This window comes from Bufo gargarizans, chromosome 2 (assembly GCF_014858855.1).
Source record: "Bufo gargarizans isolate SCDJY-AF-19 chromosome 2, ASM1485885v1, whole genome shotgun sequence".
Lineage (NCBI taxonomy): Eukaryota > Metazoa > Chordata > Amphibia > Anura > Bufonidae > Bufo > Bufo gargarizans.
This window is the reverse complement of record NC_058081.1, coordinates 210,225,940-210,240,382: the sequence shown is the minus strand read 5'-3', so window position 1 is coordinate 210,240,382 and position 14,443 is coordinate 210,225,940. Positions and strand designations below refer to the sequence as shown.

Here is a 14,443-nt window from a genome sequence, read left to right as displayed (position 1 = left end):
CATTCACTTCTATGGGGAGAGCGTTTGGTAGTGGCCGGACCAGAGTCCTCCAGCCACCGATTTGTGGGGCTCCGTTCCCGATATAGGAGCAGGTCCCAGCTGTGGGTCCCTCACCTATAAGACAATGGGGGCATATCCTAGCGATATGCCCCCATCGTCTGAGATGAGACAACCCCTTTAAGGCCACGGATACCTTTGAGGGGGGCATTTTTATTACTGTATTTACTCATTTTGGGCTAAAATAATTTTACAGTTTGTCTTTATAAACAAAAACGAACAATTTTTCCTTTACAGCTTTAACTTTCACTACATCTACAGACTATTGCTCTCTGCTTCACACTGAATTCATCAGGGAGCTGCTCTGATGGCTGTAGCCCTCATCTCTGAACTGCTGACAGCTCATAAATACTAATTTAAGCCATATTCTTATTGGTTTGATGAGTTTGGCTACAGAGAGTGTTTATTAGCTGTCAGGAATTCAGAGATAAAAGCCACAGATCCAGGAGACAGAGCAGCTCCATGACACATTCACTGTGAGGCAGAGAGAAACTGCCTGTAGAGGAAAGACTGCTGAATTTTTTTTTAAAAAGGCCAACTGAAAAAAATGATTTTAGCCCAAACTGAGTAAAATGCAATGAGAAAAACTGCCCACAATATGCCCATTGTCCATAGTAAAAAATCATATACTGTATATACTGAATATATTCAAAATACAAAAATGTACTAATCCTAAAAATAACTTTTTGTCAGCAATCTTGTTCAAGCTTTGTCATTTTCTTTTTATTTGCAGATTCAAAAGCTATTGTAGATGGAAACCTGAAGCTGATCCTGGGTCTTATCTGGACACTTATTCTACACTACTCTATCTCTATGCCTATGTGGGAAGATGAGGATGAGGAAGATATCAAGAAGCAAACACCAAAGCAAAGACTTCTGGGATGGATTCAGAACAAGATACCGCAGCTACCTATCACTAACTTCCACAGGGACTGGCAGGATGGAAAGGCACTGGGTGCACTGGTGGACAACTGTGCACCAGGTAAGTGAAGAACCCTTAGTGCATGTTGGGTATTTACTGGTAATGCAGATTAGATGATATAAAAGGAATATAGAAATTCAGCTGCCAGTTTAGGGAATTGTACCATCTTACAGATCTTGAGATGTCTTACCATCTAAAACGTAGCTTAAAACTAGACTATAGAGGCAGAAGATATGCCAAATTTATCGCAGCGGCTCATGTTGTGTGATAGATTTGGTGCATCTTGCGAGACATTTAAAGGAAAAAAATAAGATCCAGAAACTTTATTAGATCATCTGGATAAGGACATGGCAGTACCCAAAAAACCCAACGCATTTTAGATCTTAAACACTACCATCCTTCATCATGGCATCTTACTTTTTGACCAATATTTTGCATCAAACCTCTACTGCAACTTGGTTAAGCCAAGCTCCTCTTTCTAAGTGACATGACTATTTCTAGACACCCTAGACAAACTGTCCAGGCAAGCGCAGAGAGTGCCTACAACACATAACAGATCTTGTGCCCGGAATGCACCGCCATGTTTGTTACAAATTAGGCAAGAAATCTTGTGCATTTAGCTTAGTAAATAGCCCCCATTGGGGGTCATTTACTAAAGACTGACATATCACATGCCAATATTAGTGAAAGATCCACTGGCAAAAGATTTAACCAATTTATTAAGATGTGCAGGTCTCTTAAATAATTTGTTTCATCTGTGAGATCTGTGTGCCAGGCACTGAAATCCACGCCAGTTAGGATCAAAATGGCGTTTGCACCGAATGGTGTGACTTTTTTTTTTTTTTTACACCGAAGAAAGAATTTTGAATTTGGACGCCCATTGTCTTTTCAAATACTGTAACTCCCGACAGAGTCTCATCGATGCTTACACTTAAGGTTCTTTTGGTAATAAATAGGTTAACAAGTATAATTTAAAGATCACACTCCCTGCCATGGGTGATCTGGATCCTTGTGATCGGCATCCAAGTATGAGGTAATAGACAGAAATATTCCTAGATATTCTTGGAACATCTCCTCCCCCTGAATAGTTTGGGATGGGGAATTGCCGGCAGTGCTATGTGCGCTCCTGCTTTCTTTCAATATCTGCCTTATGGATATGCATACGCTAAATACAATTGTTTCATAGGCAGCTGAGAAGATGAATGGCCCTATCAGCATAACTACTACCAAAGTGAATGTGGTATTGCTTTAGCCTGTTGCGTTCTCTTATTGTTTGTGGAAATGCAATATTAATTGTCAAAACCTAAAAAAAGGTTTTTTATAATAATTTAATTGCATTCTGAAGTAATCATTCTAAAAACACAGTTTGCTATACAATGAATAGCATGTTATATTGCCTATAAATCCTATATCATGTGATGTGTTCACCTATGGCCAGTGTGTTCATTTCTGGGGAACACGCTCTAGGTCAGGGATGCCCAACCTGCGGCTCTGCAGCTGTTGCAAAACTACAGCTCCAAGCATGCCTGGACAGCCTACAGCTATTAGGGCATACTGGGAGTTGTACTTTTGCAACAGCTGGAGGGCCACAGGTTGAGCATCCCTGCTCTAGGTGATGGCTGCATTTCTTGAACTGAACACTGCTCCTCTAATGCGAACTCTCAGCATCTTAATGAGCTGTGAGTTCCTGCTCGACCACGGGTCTACTGTACTGTACTCAAATAATACGGTGAGTACAGTATAGTAGATCCATGATCAGGCAGGAGCTGATGGCATCATAAATCATTATGATGCTGTAAGATTGGGTTAGAGGAGCAATGTTCAGTTCGGGGAAATGTGGCCGGCACACACAGCATATTTCCCAGACCAAACAATCTCTTGTTACATTAGTCTATGGCACAGCTAGAGCTTTTGCAAGACAGATTTTGAATGCATTAATAAGGTTTTACAGTTTGTAGTGGAAAGGTCATGTTAAATGTGCCTTTATGTGTAGGCATAGAGCAGTTTTCAGGGTATCCGTATGCTACTGCCTGTTCCTTTCCATGACAAGGGAGAAATGCTGTTGTAACATTATCCAGTTTAGCAGACTGTCCGCCTGCCAAATGGAGGGAGGGTGGGAGGAGAGAAGTGTGTAATCTCATATAAGGCAAGAGGCAGAGAATATATCGCAGTTTACACAATCACTTACAAGTGGATAAAACAAGTCACATGCATACATATCAATTTTACATTCCTTTAATATGATTTTAGTCTTCATTACGTATTTTCTTATATCTCACAGCACCACTGTATTTTGCTATACTGTAAAATTGGCACTCAGTCCTATCTCACATGGGACTAACAGTGACATGGGACGACCCCTTTAAGATTACCAGTGTGTCTACCAAATGTACGGATCAGTCAGATTGACTGTAATAGTAACAATAATAATAATTGTAACACCGGCAGTAAAAATTCACATTTCTTTTTTTTTTTCTAGGTCTCTGCCCAGACTGGGAGGCATGGGACCCCAACCAACCTGTGGAGAACGCAAGGGAGGCAATGCAGCAGGCAGACGACTGGCTAGGAGTACCACAGGTGAGAGATCAGGACTTTTTGTTGCCCTGGCACAATCCAAATGAATATTAATTATGAATAGTAAACTAAATAAAATATATTTTACACCATTTGTATACGCCAGTGACTTATAAGTTGTATGCCTGCATAGATTTTGGTCATACAAAGGGATCAATTACTGATAAAGGGTGCCCACTATGCATAGCCTGTCTTTGTAGAGATTAGGCAGAACCCCATGTGATCAGCTACTATTGCCAGGACGCCAGAAACCACTTTTTTAGCAGCATTATGAAATCAAAGGAAATCTGAGTAATCAACAATCACCGGTTACTGATACTTTGTTTAAAGTACTCATCACAACTATTACCATTGGGCATGGACATTTTTGAACTAACTTTTAAAATAGTGTTCTTTAGTAGAGTTGAGCGAACACCTGGATGTTCGGGTTCGAGAAGTTCGGCCGAACATCCCGGAAATGTTCGGGTTCGGGATCCGAACCCGATCCGAACTTCGTCCCGAACCCGAACCCCATTGAAGTCAATGGGGACCCGAACTTTTCGGCACTAAAAAGGCTGTAAAACAGCCCAGGAAAGAGCTAGAGGGCTGCAAAAGGCAGCAACATGTAGGTAAATCCCCTGCAAACAAATGTGGATAGGGAAATGAATTAAAATAAAAATTAAATAAATAAAAATTAACCAAAATCAATTGGAGAGAGGTTCCATAGCAGAGAATCTGGCTTCCCGTCACCCACCACTGGAACAGTCCATTCTCAGATATTTAGGCCCCGGCACCCAGGCAGAGGAGAGAGGTCCCGTAACAGAGAATCTGTCTTCATGTCAGCAGAGAATTAGTCTGCATGTCATAGCAGAGAATGAGGCTTCACGTCAGCCACCACTGCAACAGTCCATTGGCATATATTTAGGCCCAGCACCCAGGCAGAGGAGGGAGGTCCCGTAACAGAGAATCTGTCTTCATGTCAGCAGAGAATTAGTCTGCATGTCATAGCAGAGAATGAGGCTTCACGTCAGCCACCACTGCAACAGTCCATTGGCATATATTTAGGCCCAGCACCCAGGCAGAGGAGGGAGGTCCCGTAACAGAGAATCTGTCTTCATGTCAGCAGAGAATTAGTCTGCATGTCATAGCAGAGAATGAGGCTTCACGTCAGCCACCACTGGAACAGTCCATTCTCAGATATTTAGGCCCCGGCACCCAGGCAGAGGAGAGAGGTCCCGTAACAGAGAATCTGTCTTCATGTCAGCAGAGAATTAGTCTGCATGTCATAGCAGAGAATGAGGCTTCACGTCAGCCACCACTGCAACAGTCCATTGGCATATATTTAGGCCCAGCACCCAGGCAGAGGAGAGAGGTCCCGTAACAGACAATCTGGCTTCATGTCAGCAGAGAATCAGTCTGCATGTCATAGCAGAGAATCAGGCTTCACGTCACCCACCACTGCAACAGTCCATTGTCATAAATTTAGGCCCAGCACTAGTGTTGAGCGGCATGTCCCATATTCGAATTCGCGAAATTTTGTGAATATTCGAAAGAATATTCGTAAAATATTCGCGATTATTCAAATTCGTTATTATTTCGCATATGCGATAATTCGAATTATCGCATAATACATATGCTATGCAAAATTCACATGTGCGCTAATGAAATCGCCTTACGAAGATTCGCAACTCAATTCAATCACTAATGTATGAATGCAATGCCCTTTGCCTCTGTTCTGGGACAAGTGTAGATATTCGCATGTGCGCTAATAAAATCGCCTTACGAAGATTCGCACCTCAATCACTTTCTAGGGAATGTGAGACTTTTGGGAATCAATCGAGATACAGTGGGGGGTGATGACAGTAGTTGACAGAGTACAGATCAATGTAATCTGTAAGGTGGAAAGTAAAATAAAAAATACGAATATTCGTAAATCGAATTTTACGAAGTTCTACGTATTCGCGAATATGGTGCTATACTATATGAATGCACAGGCCTTTGCCTCTCTGTTCTGGGGACAAGTGTAGATATTTGCATTTGCGTTAATAAAATCGCCTTACGAAGATTCGCAGCTCAATTCAATCACTAATGTATGAATGCAAAGCCCTTTGCCTCTGTTCTGGGACAAGTGTAGATATTCGCATGTGCGCTAATAAAATCGCCTTACGAAGATTCGCAACTCAATTCACTAATGTATGAATGCAAAGCCCTTTGCCTCTGTTCTGGGACGTGCCGATATTCGCATGTGCGCTAATAAAATCGCCTTACGAAGATTCGCGCCTCAATCACTTTCTAGGCAATGTGAGTAAGATCTGAGCTGTTGGACCTTTGGGAAACAATCAATTATATGTGTACTGTAATTTTGTGGGGGGGGGGGGGGGAAACAAAAAACGAATATTCGTTTTTACGAATATATAGCACTATATTCGAAATATTCGCGAAATCGCGAAGTTGCGATATTCGCGAAAAAAATTTGCTTTTCGAATATTCGCGCTCAACACTACCCAGCACCCAGGCAGAGGAGAGAGGTCCCGTAACAGAGAATCTGGCTTCATGTCAGCAGAGAATCAGTCTTCATATCATAGCAGAGAATCAGGCTTCACGTCACCCACCACTGTAAGAGTCAATTTTCATAAATTTAGGCCCAGAACCCAGGCAGAGGAGAAAGGTCCCGTAACAGACAATCTGGCTTCATGTCAGCAGAGAATCAGTCTTCATATCATAGCAGAGAATCAGGCTTCACGTCACCCACCACTGCAACAGTCAATTGTCATAAATTTAGGCCCAGCACCCAGGCAGAGGAGAGAGCTCCCGTAACAGAGGATCTGGCTTCATGTCAGCAGAGAATCAGTCTGCATGTCATAGCAGAGAATGAGGCTTCACGTCACCCACCACTGCAACAGTCCATTGGCATATATTTAGGCCTAGCACACAGGCAGAGCAGAGAGGTCCCGTAACAGACAATCTGGCTTCATGTCAGCAGAGAATCAGTCTGCATGTCATAGCAGAGAATGAGGCTTCACGTCACCCACCACTGCAACAGTCCATTGGCATATATTTAGGCCTAGCACACAGGCAGAGCAGAGAGGTCCCGTAACAGACAATCTGGCTTCATGTCAGCAGAGAATCAGTCTGCATGTCATAGCAGAGAATGAGGCTTCACGTCACCCACCACTGCAACAGTCCATTGGCATATATTTAGGCCTAGCACACAGGCAGAGCAGAGAGGTCCCGTAACAGACAATCTGGCTTCATGACAGCAGAGAATTAGTCTGCATGTCATAGCAGAGAATGAGGCTTCACGTCAGCCACCACTGCAACAGTCCATTGGCATATATTTAGGCCCAGCACCCAGGCAGAGGAGAGAGGTCCCGTAACAGACAATCTGGCTTCATGTCAGCAGAGAATTAGTCTGCATGTCATAGCAGAGAATCAGGCTTCACGTCAGCCACCACTGCAACAGTCCATTGTCATAAATTTAGGCCCAGCACCCAGGCAGAGGAGAGAGGTCCCGTAACAGACAATCTGGCTTCATGTCAGCAGAGAATTAGTCTGCATGTCATAGCAGAGAATGAGGCTTCACGTCAGCCACCACTGCAACAGTCCATTGGCATATATTTAGGCCTAGCACACAGGCAGAGCAGAGAGGTCCCGTAACAGACAATCTGGCTTCATGACAGCAGAGAATCAGTCTGCATGTCATAGCAGAGAATCAGGCTTCACGTCAGCCACCACTGCAACAGTCCATTGTCATAAATTTAGGCCCAGCACCCAGGCAGAGGAGAGAGGTCCCGTAACAGAGAATCTGGCTTCATGTCAGCAGAGAATCAGTCTTCATATCATAGCAGAGAATCAGGCTTCACGTCACCCACCACTGTAAGAGTCAATTTTCATAAATTTAGGCCCAGAACCCAGGCAGAGGAGAAAGGTCCCGTAACAGACAATCTGGCTTCATGTCAGCAGAGAATCAGTCTTCATATCATAGCAGAGAATCAGGCTTCACGTCACCCACCACTGCAACAGTCAATTGTCATAAATTTAGGCCCAGCACCCAGGCAGAGGAGAGAGCTCCCGTAACAGAGGATCTGGCTTCATGTCAGCAGAGAATCAGTCTGCATGTCATAGCAGAGAATGAGGCTTCACGTCACCCACCACTGCAACAGTCCATTGGCATATATTTAGGCCTAGCACACAGGCAGAGGAGAGGTTCATTCAACTTTGGGTAGCCTCGCAATATAATGGTAAAATGAAAATAAAAATAGGATTGAATGAGGAAGTGCCCTGGAGTCCAATAATATATGGTTATGGGGAGGTAGTTAATGTCTAATCTGGACAAGGGACGGACAGGTCCTGTGGGATCCATGCCTGGTTCATTTTTATGAACGTCAGCTTGTCCACATTGGCTGTAGACAGGCGGCTGCGTTTGTCTGTAATGACGCCCCCTGCCGTGCTGAATACACGTTCAGACAAAACGCTGGCTGCCGGGCAGGCCAGCACCTCCAAGGCATAAAAGGCTAGCTCTGGCCACGTGGACAATTTAGAGACCCAGAAGTTGAATGGGGCCGAACCATCAGTCAGTACGTGGAGGGGTGTGCACACGTACTGTTCCACCATGTTAGTGAAATGTTGCCTCCTGCTAACACGTTGCGTATCAGGTGGTGGTGCAGTTAGCTGTGGCGTGTTGACAAAAGTTTTCCACATCTCTGCCATGCTAACCCTGCCCTCAGAGGAGCTGGCCGTGACACAGCTGCCTTGGCGACCTCTTGCTCCTCCTCTGCCTTGGCCTTGGGCTTCCACTTGTTCCCCTGTGACATTTGGGAATGCTCTCAGTAGCGTGTCTACCAACGTGCGCTTGTACTCGCGCATCTTCCTATCACGCTCCAGTGCAGGAAGTAAGGTGGGCACATTGTCTTTGTAGCGTGGATCCAGCAGGGTGGCAACCCAGTAGTCCGCACAGGTTAAAATGTGGGCAACTCTGCTGTCGTTGCGCAGGCACTGCAGCATGTAGTCGCTCATGTGTGCCAGGCTGCCCAGGGATAAGGACAAGCTGTCCTCTGTGGGAGGCGTATCGTCATCGTCCTGCCTTTCCCCCCAGCCACGCACCAGTGATGGACCCGAGCTGCGTTGGGTGCCACCCCGCTGTGACCATGCTTCATCCTCATCCTCCTCCACCTCCTCCTCATCCTCGTCCTCCTCGTCCTCCAGTAGTGGGCCCTGGCTGGCCACATTTGTACCTGGCCTCTGCTGTTGCCAAAAACCTCCCTCTGAGTCACTTCGAAGAGACTGGCCTGAAAGTGCTAAAAATGACCCCTCTTCCTCCTCCTCCTCCTCCTCCTCCTGGGCCACCTCCTCTTCCATCATCGCCCTAAGTGTTTTCTCAAGGAGACATAGAAGTGGTATTGTAACGCTGATAACGGTGTCATCGCCACTGGCCATGTTGGTGGAGTACTCGAAACAGCGCAACAGGGCACACAGGTCTCGCATGGAGGCCCAGTCATTGGTGGTGAAGTGGTGCTGTTCTGTAGTGCGACTGACCCGTGCGTGCTGCAGCTGAAACTCCACTATGGCCTGCTGCTGCTCGCACAGTCTGTCCAGCATGTGCAAGGTGGAGTTCCACCTGGTGGGCACGTCGCATATGAGGCGGTGAGCGGGAAGGCCGAAGTTACGCTGTAGCGCAGACAGGCGAGCAGCAGCAGGATGTGAACGCCGGAAGCGCGAACAGACGGCCCGCACTTTATGCAGCAGCTCTGACATGTCGGGGTAGTTGTGAATGAACTTCTGCACCACCAAATTCAGCACATGCGCCAAGCAAGGGATGTGCGTCAAATTGGCTAGTCCCAGAGCTGCAACGAGATTTCGCCCATTATCACACACCACCAGGCCGGGCTTGAGGCTCACCGGCAGCAACCACTCGTCGGTCTGTTGTTCTATACCCCGCCACAACTCCTGTGCGGTGTGGGGCCTGTCCCCCAAACATATGAGTTTCAGAATGGCCTGCTGACGTTTACCCCGGGCTGTGCTGAAGTTGGTGGTGAAGGTGTGTGGCTGACTGGATGAGCAGGTGGAAGAAGAGGAGGAGGAAGCCGAGAAGGAGGAGGTGGCAACAGGAGGCAAAGAATGTTGCCCTGCGATCCTTGGCGGCGGAAGGACGTGCGCCAAACAGCTCTCCGCCTGGGGCCCAGCTGCCACTACATTTACCCAGTGTGCAGTTAGGGAGATATAGCGTCCCTGGCCGTGCTTACTGGTCCACGTATCTGTGGTTAGGTGGACCTTGCTACAGATGGCGTTGCGCAGTGCACACTTGATTTTATCGGATACTTGGTTGTGCAGGGAAGGCACGGCTCTCTTGGAGAAGTAGTGCCGGCTGGGAACAACATACTGTGGGACAGCAAGCGACATGAGCTGTTTGAAGCTGTCTGTGTCCACCAGCCTAAATGACAGCATTTCATAGGCCAGTAGTTTAGAAATGCTGGCATTCAGGGCCAGGGATCGAGGGTGGCTAGGTGGGAATTTACGCTTTCTATCAAATGTTTGTGAGATGGAGAGCTGAACGCTGGCGTGTGACATGGTTGAGACGCTTGGTGACGGAGGTGGTGGTGGTGGTGTTGGTGGTACATCCCCTGTTTGCTGGGCGGCAGGTGCCAACGTTCCTCCAGAGGCGGAGGAAGAGGCCGAGGCGGCAGCAGCAGAATAGGCCGAGGCGGCAGCAGCAGAAGAGGTAGCAGGGGGAGCCTGAGTGACTTCCTTGGTTTTAAGGTGTTTACTCCACTGCAGTTCATGCTTTGCATGCAGGTGCCTGGTCATGCAGGTTGTGCTCAGGTTCAGAACGTTAATGCCTCGCTTCAGGCTCTGATGGCACAGCGTGCAAACCACTCGGGTCTTGTCGTCAGCACATTGTTTGAAGAAGTGCCATGCCAGGGAACTCCTTGAAGCTGCCTTTGGGGTGCTCGGTCCCAGATGGCGGCGGTCAGTAGCAGGCGGAGTCTCTTGGCGGCGGGTGTTCTGCTTTTGCCCACTGCTCCCTCTTTTGCTACGCTGTTGGCTCGGTCTCACCACTGCCTCTTCCTCCGAACTGTGAAAGTCAGTGGCACGACCTTCATTCCATGTGGGGTCTAGGACCTCATCGTCCCCTGCATCGTCTTCCACCCAGTCTTGATCCCTGACCTCCTGTTCAGTCTGCACACTGCAGAAAGACGCAGCAGTTGGCACCTGTGTTTCGTCATCATCAGAGACATGCTGAGGTGGTATTCCCATGTCCTCATCATCAGGAAACATAAGTGGTTGTGCGTCAGTGCATTCTATGTCTTTCACCGCTGGGGAAGGGCTAGGTGGATGCCCTTGGGAAACCCTGCCAGCGGAGTCTTCAAACAGCATAAGAGACTGCTGCATAACTTGAGGCTGAGACAGTTTCCCTGGTATGCATGGGGGTGATGTGACAGACTGATGGGGTTGGTTTTCAGGCGCCATCTGTGCGCTTTCTGCAGAAGACTGGGTGGGAGATAATGTGAACGTGCTGGATCCACTGTCGGCCACCCAATTGACTAATGCCTGTACCTGCTCAGGCCTTACCATCCTTAGAACGGCATTGGGCCCCACCATATATCGCTGTAAATTCTGGCGGCTACTGGGACCTGAGGTAGTTGGTACACTAGGACGTGTGGATGTGGCAGAACGGCCACGTCCTCTCCCAGCACCAGAGGGTCCACTAACACCACCACGACCATGTCCACGTCCGCGTCCCTTACTAGATGTTTTTCTCATTGTTATGGTTCACCACAACAACAAATATATTATTTGGCCCAATGTATTGTATTCAAATTCAGCGGGATATAAATTTGAGGCCTAGTATTTAGGCGCTGGGTGACCGGTATGGATTTAGTGACAGAATTAGACTTGGAAATGCACAGAAGCGTGTGTGTGTGAAGTTATTCTGAATGACCCTATGTGCACCTTCAATATTATATACCCTTTTAGGGATAGATTTCAAATAGCTCTGATATAGCAGAAACCACTAAATTATGAAATTGCTAAATTGGGAATTGTACTTCAACCCAGAACAAAAAATGTGCTTTGACGGACACTAAATATCTTGCCCAGCAACAACAGTACACCGGTGGGTAACGAGAGATTTAGAGGGAATTAAATTTGAGGCCTAGTATTTAGGCGCTGGGTCACCGGTATGGATTTAGTGACAGAATTAGACTTGGAAATACACAGTAGCGGGTGTGTGTGAAGTTATTCTGAATGACCCTATGTGCACCTTCAATATTATATACCCTTTTAGGGATAGATTTCAAATAGCTCTGATATAGCAGAAACCACTAAATTATGAAATTGCTAAATTGGGAATTGTACTTCAACCCAGAACAAAAAATGTGCTTTGACGGACACTAAATATCTTGCCCAGCAACAACAGTACAGCGGTGGGTAACGAGAGATTTAGAGGGAATTAAATTTGAGGCCTAGTATTTAGGCGCTGGGTCACCGGTATGGATTTAGTGACAGAATTAGACTTGGAAATGCACAGAAGCGTGTGTGTGAAGTTATTCTGAATGACCCTATGTGCACCTTCAATATTATATACCCTTTTTGGGATAGATTTCAAATAGCTCTGATATAGCAGGAACCACTAAATTATGAAATTGCTAAATTGGGAATTGTACTTCAACCCAGAACAAAAAATGTGCTTTGACGGGCACTAAATAACTTTCCCAGCTACAACAGGACAACGGTAACGAGAGATTTAGAGGGATTTAAATTTGAGGCCTAGTATTTAGGCGCTGGGTGACAGGTATGGGTTTAGTGACAGAATTAGACTTGGAAATACACAGTAGCGGGTGTGTGTGAAGTTATTCTGAATGACCCTATGTGCACCTTCAATATTATATACCCTTTTAGGGATAGATTTCAAATAGCTCTGATATAGCAGAAACCACTAAATTATGAAATTGCTAAATTGGGAATTGTACTTCAACCCAGAACAAAAAATGTGCTTTGACGGACACTAAATATCTTGCCCAGCAACAACAGTACAGCGGTGGGTAACGAGAGATTTAGAGGGAATTAAATTTGAGGCCTAGTATTTAGGCGCTGGGTCACCGGTATGGATTTAGTGACAGAATTAGACTTGGAAATACACAGTAGCGGGTGTGTGTGAAGTTATTCTGAATGACCCTATGTGCACCTTCAATATTATATACCCTTTTAGGGATAGATTTCAAATAGCTCTGATATAGCAGGAACCACTAAATTATGAAATTGCTAAATTGGGAATTGTACTTCAACCCAGAACAAAAAATGTGCTTTGACGGGACACTAAATATCTTGCCCAGCTAACAACAGTACAAGCGGTGGGTAACGAGAGATTTAGAGGGAATTAAATTTGAGGCCTAGTATTTAGGCGCTGGGTCACCGGTATGGATTTAGTGACAGAATTAGACTTGGAAATGCACAGAAGCGGTGTGTGTGAAGTTATTCTGAATGACCCTATGTGCACCTTCAATATTATATACCCTTTTTGGGATAGATTTCAAATAGCTCTGATATAGCAGGAACCACTAAATTATGAAATTGCTAAATTGGGAATTGTACTTCAACCCAGAACAAAAAATGTGCTTTGACGGGCACTAAATAACTTTCCCAGCTACAACAGGACAACGGGTAACGAGAGATTTAGAGGGATTTAAATTTGAGGCCTAGTATTTAGGCGCTGGGTGACAGGTATGGGTTTAGTGACAGAATTAGACTTGGAAATACACAGTAGCGGGTGTGTGTGAAGTTATTCTGAATGACCCTATGTGCACCTTCAATATTATATACCCTTTTAGGGATAGATTTCAAATAGCTCTGATATAGCAGGAAACCACTAAATTATGAAATTGCTAAATTGGGAATTGTACTTCAACCCAGAACAAAAATGTGCTTTGACGGACACTAAATATCTTGCCCAGCTAACAACAGTACACCGGGGTAACGAGAGATTTAGAGGGAATTAAATTTGAGGCCTAGTATTTAGGCGCTGGGTGCACAGGTATGGATTTAGTGACAGAATTAGACTTGGAAATACACAGTAGCGGGTGTGTGTGAAGTTATTCTGAATGACCCTATGTGCACCTTCAATATTATATACCCTTTTAGGGATAGATTTCAAATAGCTCTGATATAGCAGAAACCACTAAATTATGAAATTGCTAAATTGGGAATTGTACTTCAACCCAGAACAAAAAATGTGCTTTGACGGACACTAAATATCTTGCCCAGCAACAACAGTACAGCGGTGGGTAACGAGAGATTTAGAGGGAATTAAATTTGAGGCCTAGTATTTAGGCGCTGGGTCACCGGTATGGATTTAGTGACAGAATTAGACTTGGAAATACACAGTAGCGGTGTGTGTGAAGTTATTCTGAATGACCCTATGTGCACCTTCAATATTATATACCCTTTTTGGGATAGATTTCAAATAGCTCTGATATAGCAGGAACCACTAAATTATGAAATTGCTAAATTGGGAATTGTACTTCAACCCAGAACAAAAAATGTGCTTTGACGGGCACTAAATAACTTTCCCAGCTACAACAGGACAACGGTAACGAGAGATTTAGAGGGATTTAAATTTGAGGCCTAGTATTTAGGCGCTGGGTGACAGGTATGGGTTTAGTGACAGAATTAGACTTGGAAATACACAGTAGCGGGTGTGTGTGAAGTTATTCTGAATGACCCTATGTGCACCTTCAATATTATATACCCTTTTTAGGGATAGATTTCAAATAGCTCTGATATAGCAGAAACCACTAAATTATGAAATTGCTAAATTGGGAATTGTACTTCAACCCAGAACAAAAAATGTGCTTTGACGGACACTAAATATCTTGCCCAGCAACAACAGTACAGCGGTGGGTAACGAGAGATTTA

At 45.4% G+C, this 14,443-nt stretch overlaps 1 protein-coding gene across 2 annotated transcripts in view; it reads left to right on the top strand.

Annotated features, from left to right (window-relative positions):
• FLNC (filamin C) overlaps positions 1 to 14,443 on the top strand; it is a 79,803-nt gene that overhangs the window by 25,771 nt on the left and 39,589 nt on the right. For both annotated transcript variants that reach the window (XM_044279951.1, XM_044279950.1), the window contains exons 2-3: positions 791 to 1,039; positions 3,459 to 3,556. In XM_044279951.1, the coding sequence (XP_044135886.1) occupies positions 791 to 1,039; positions 3,459 to 3,556 (347 nt within the window). The remainder of the gene's footprint in view (positions 1 to 790; positions 1,040 to 3,458; positions 3,557 to 14,443) is intronic.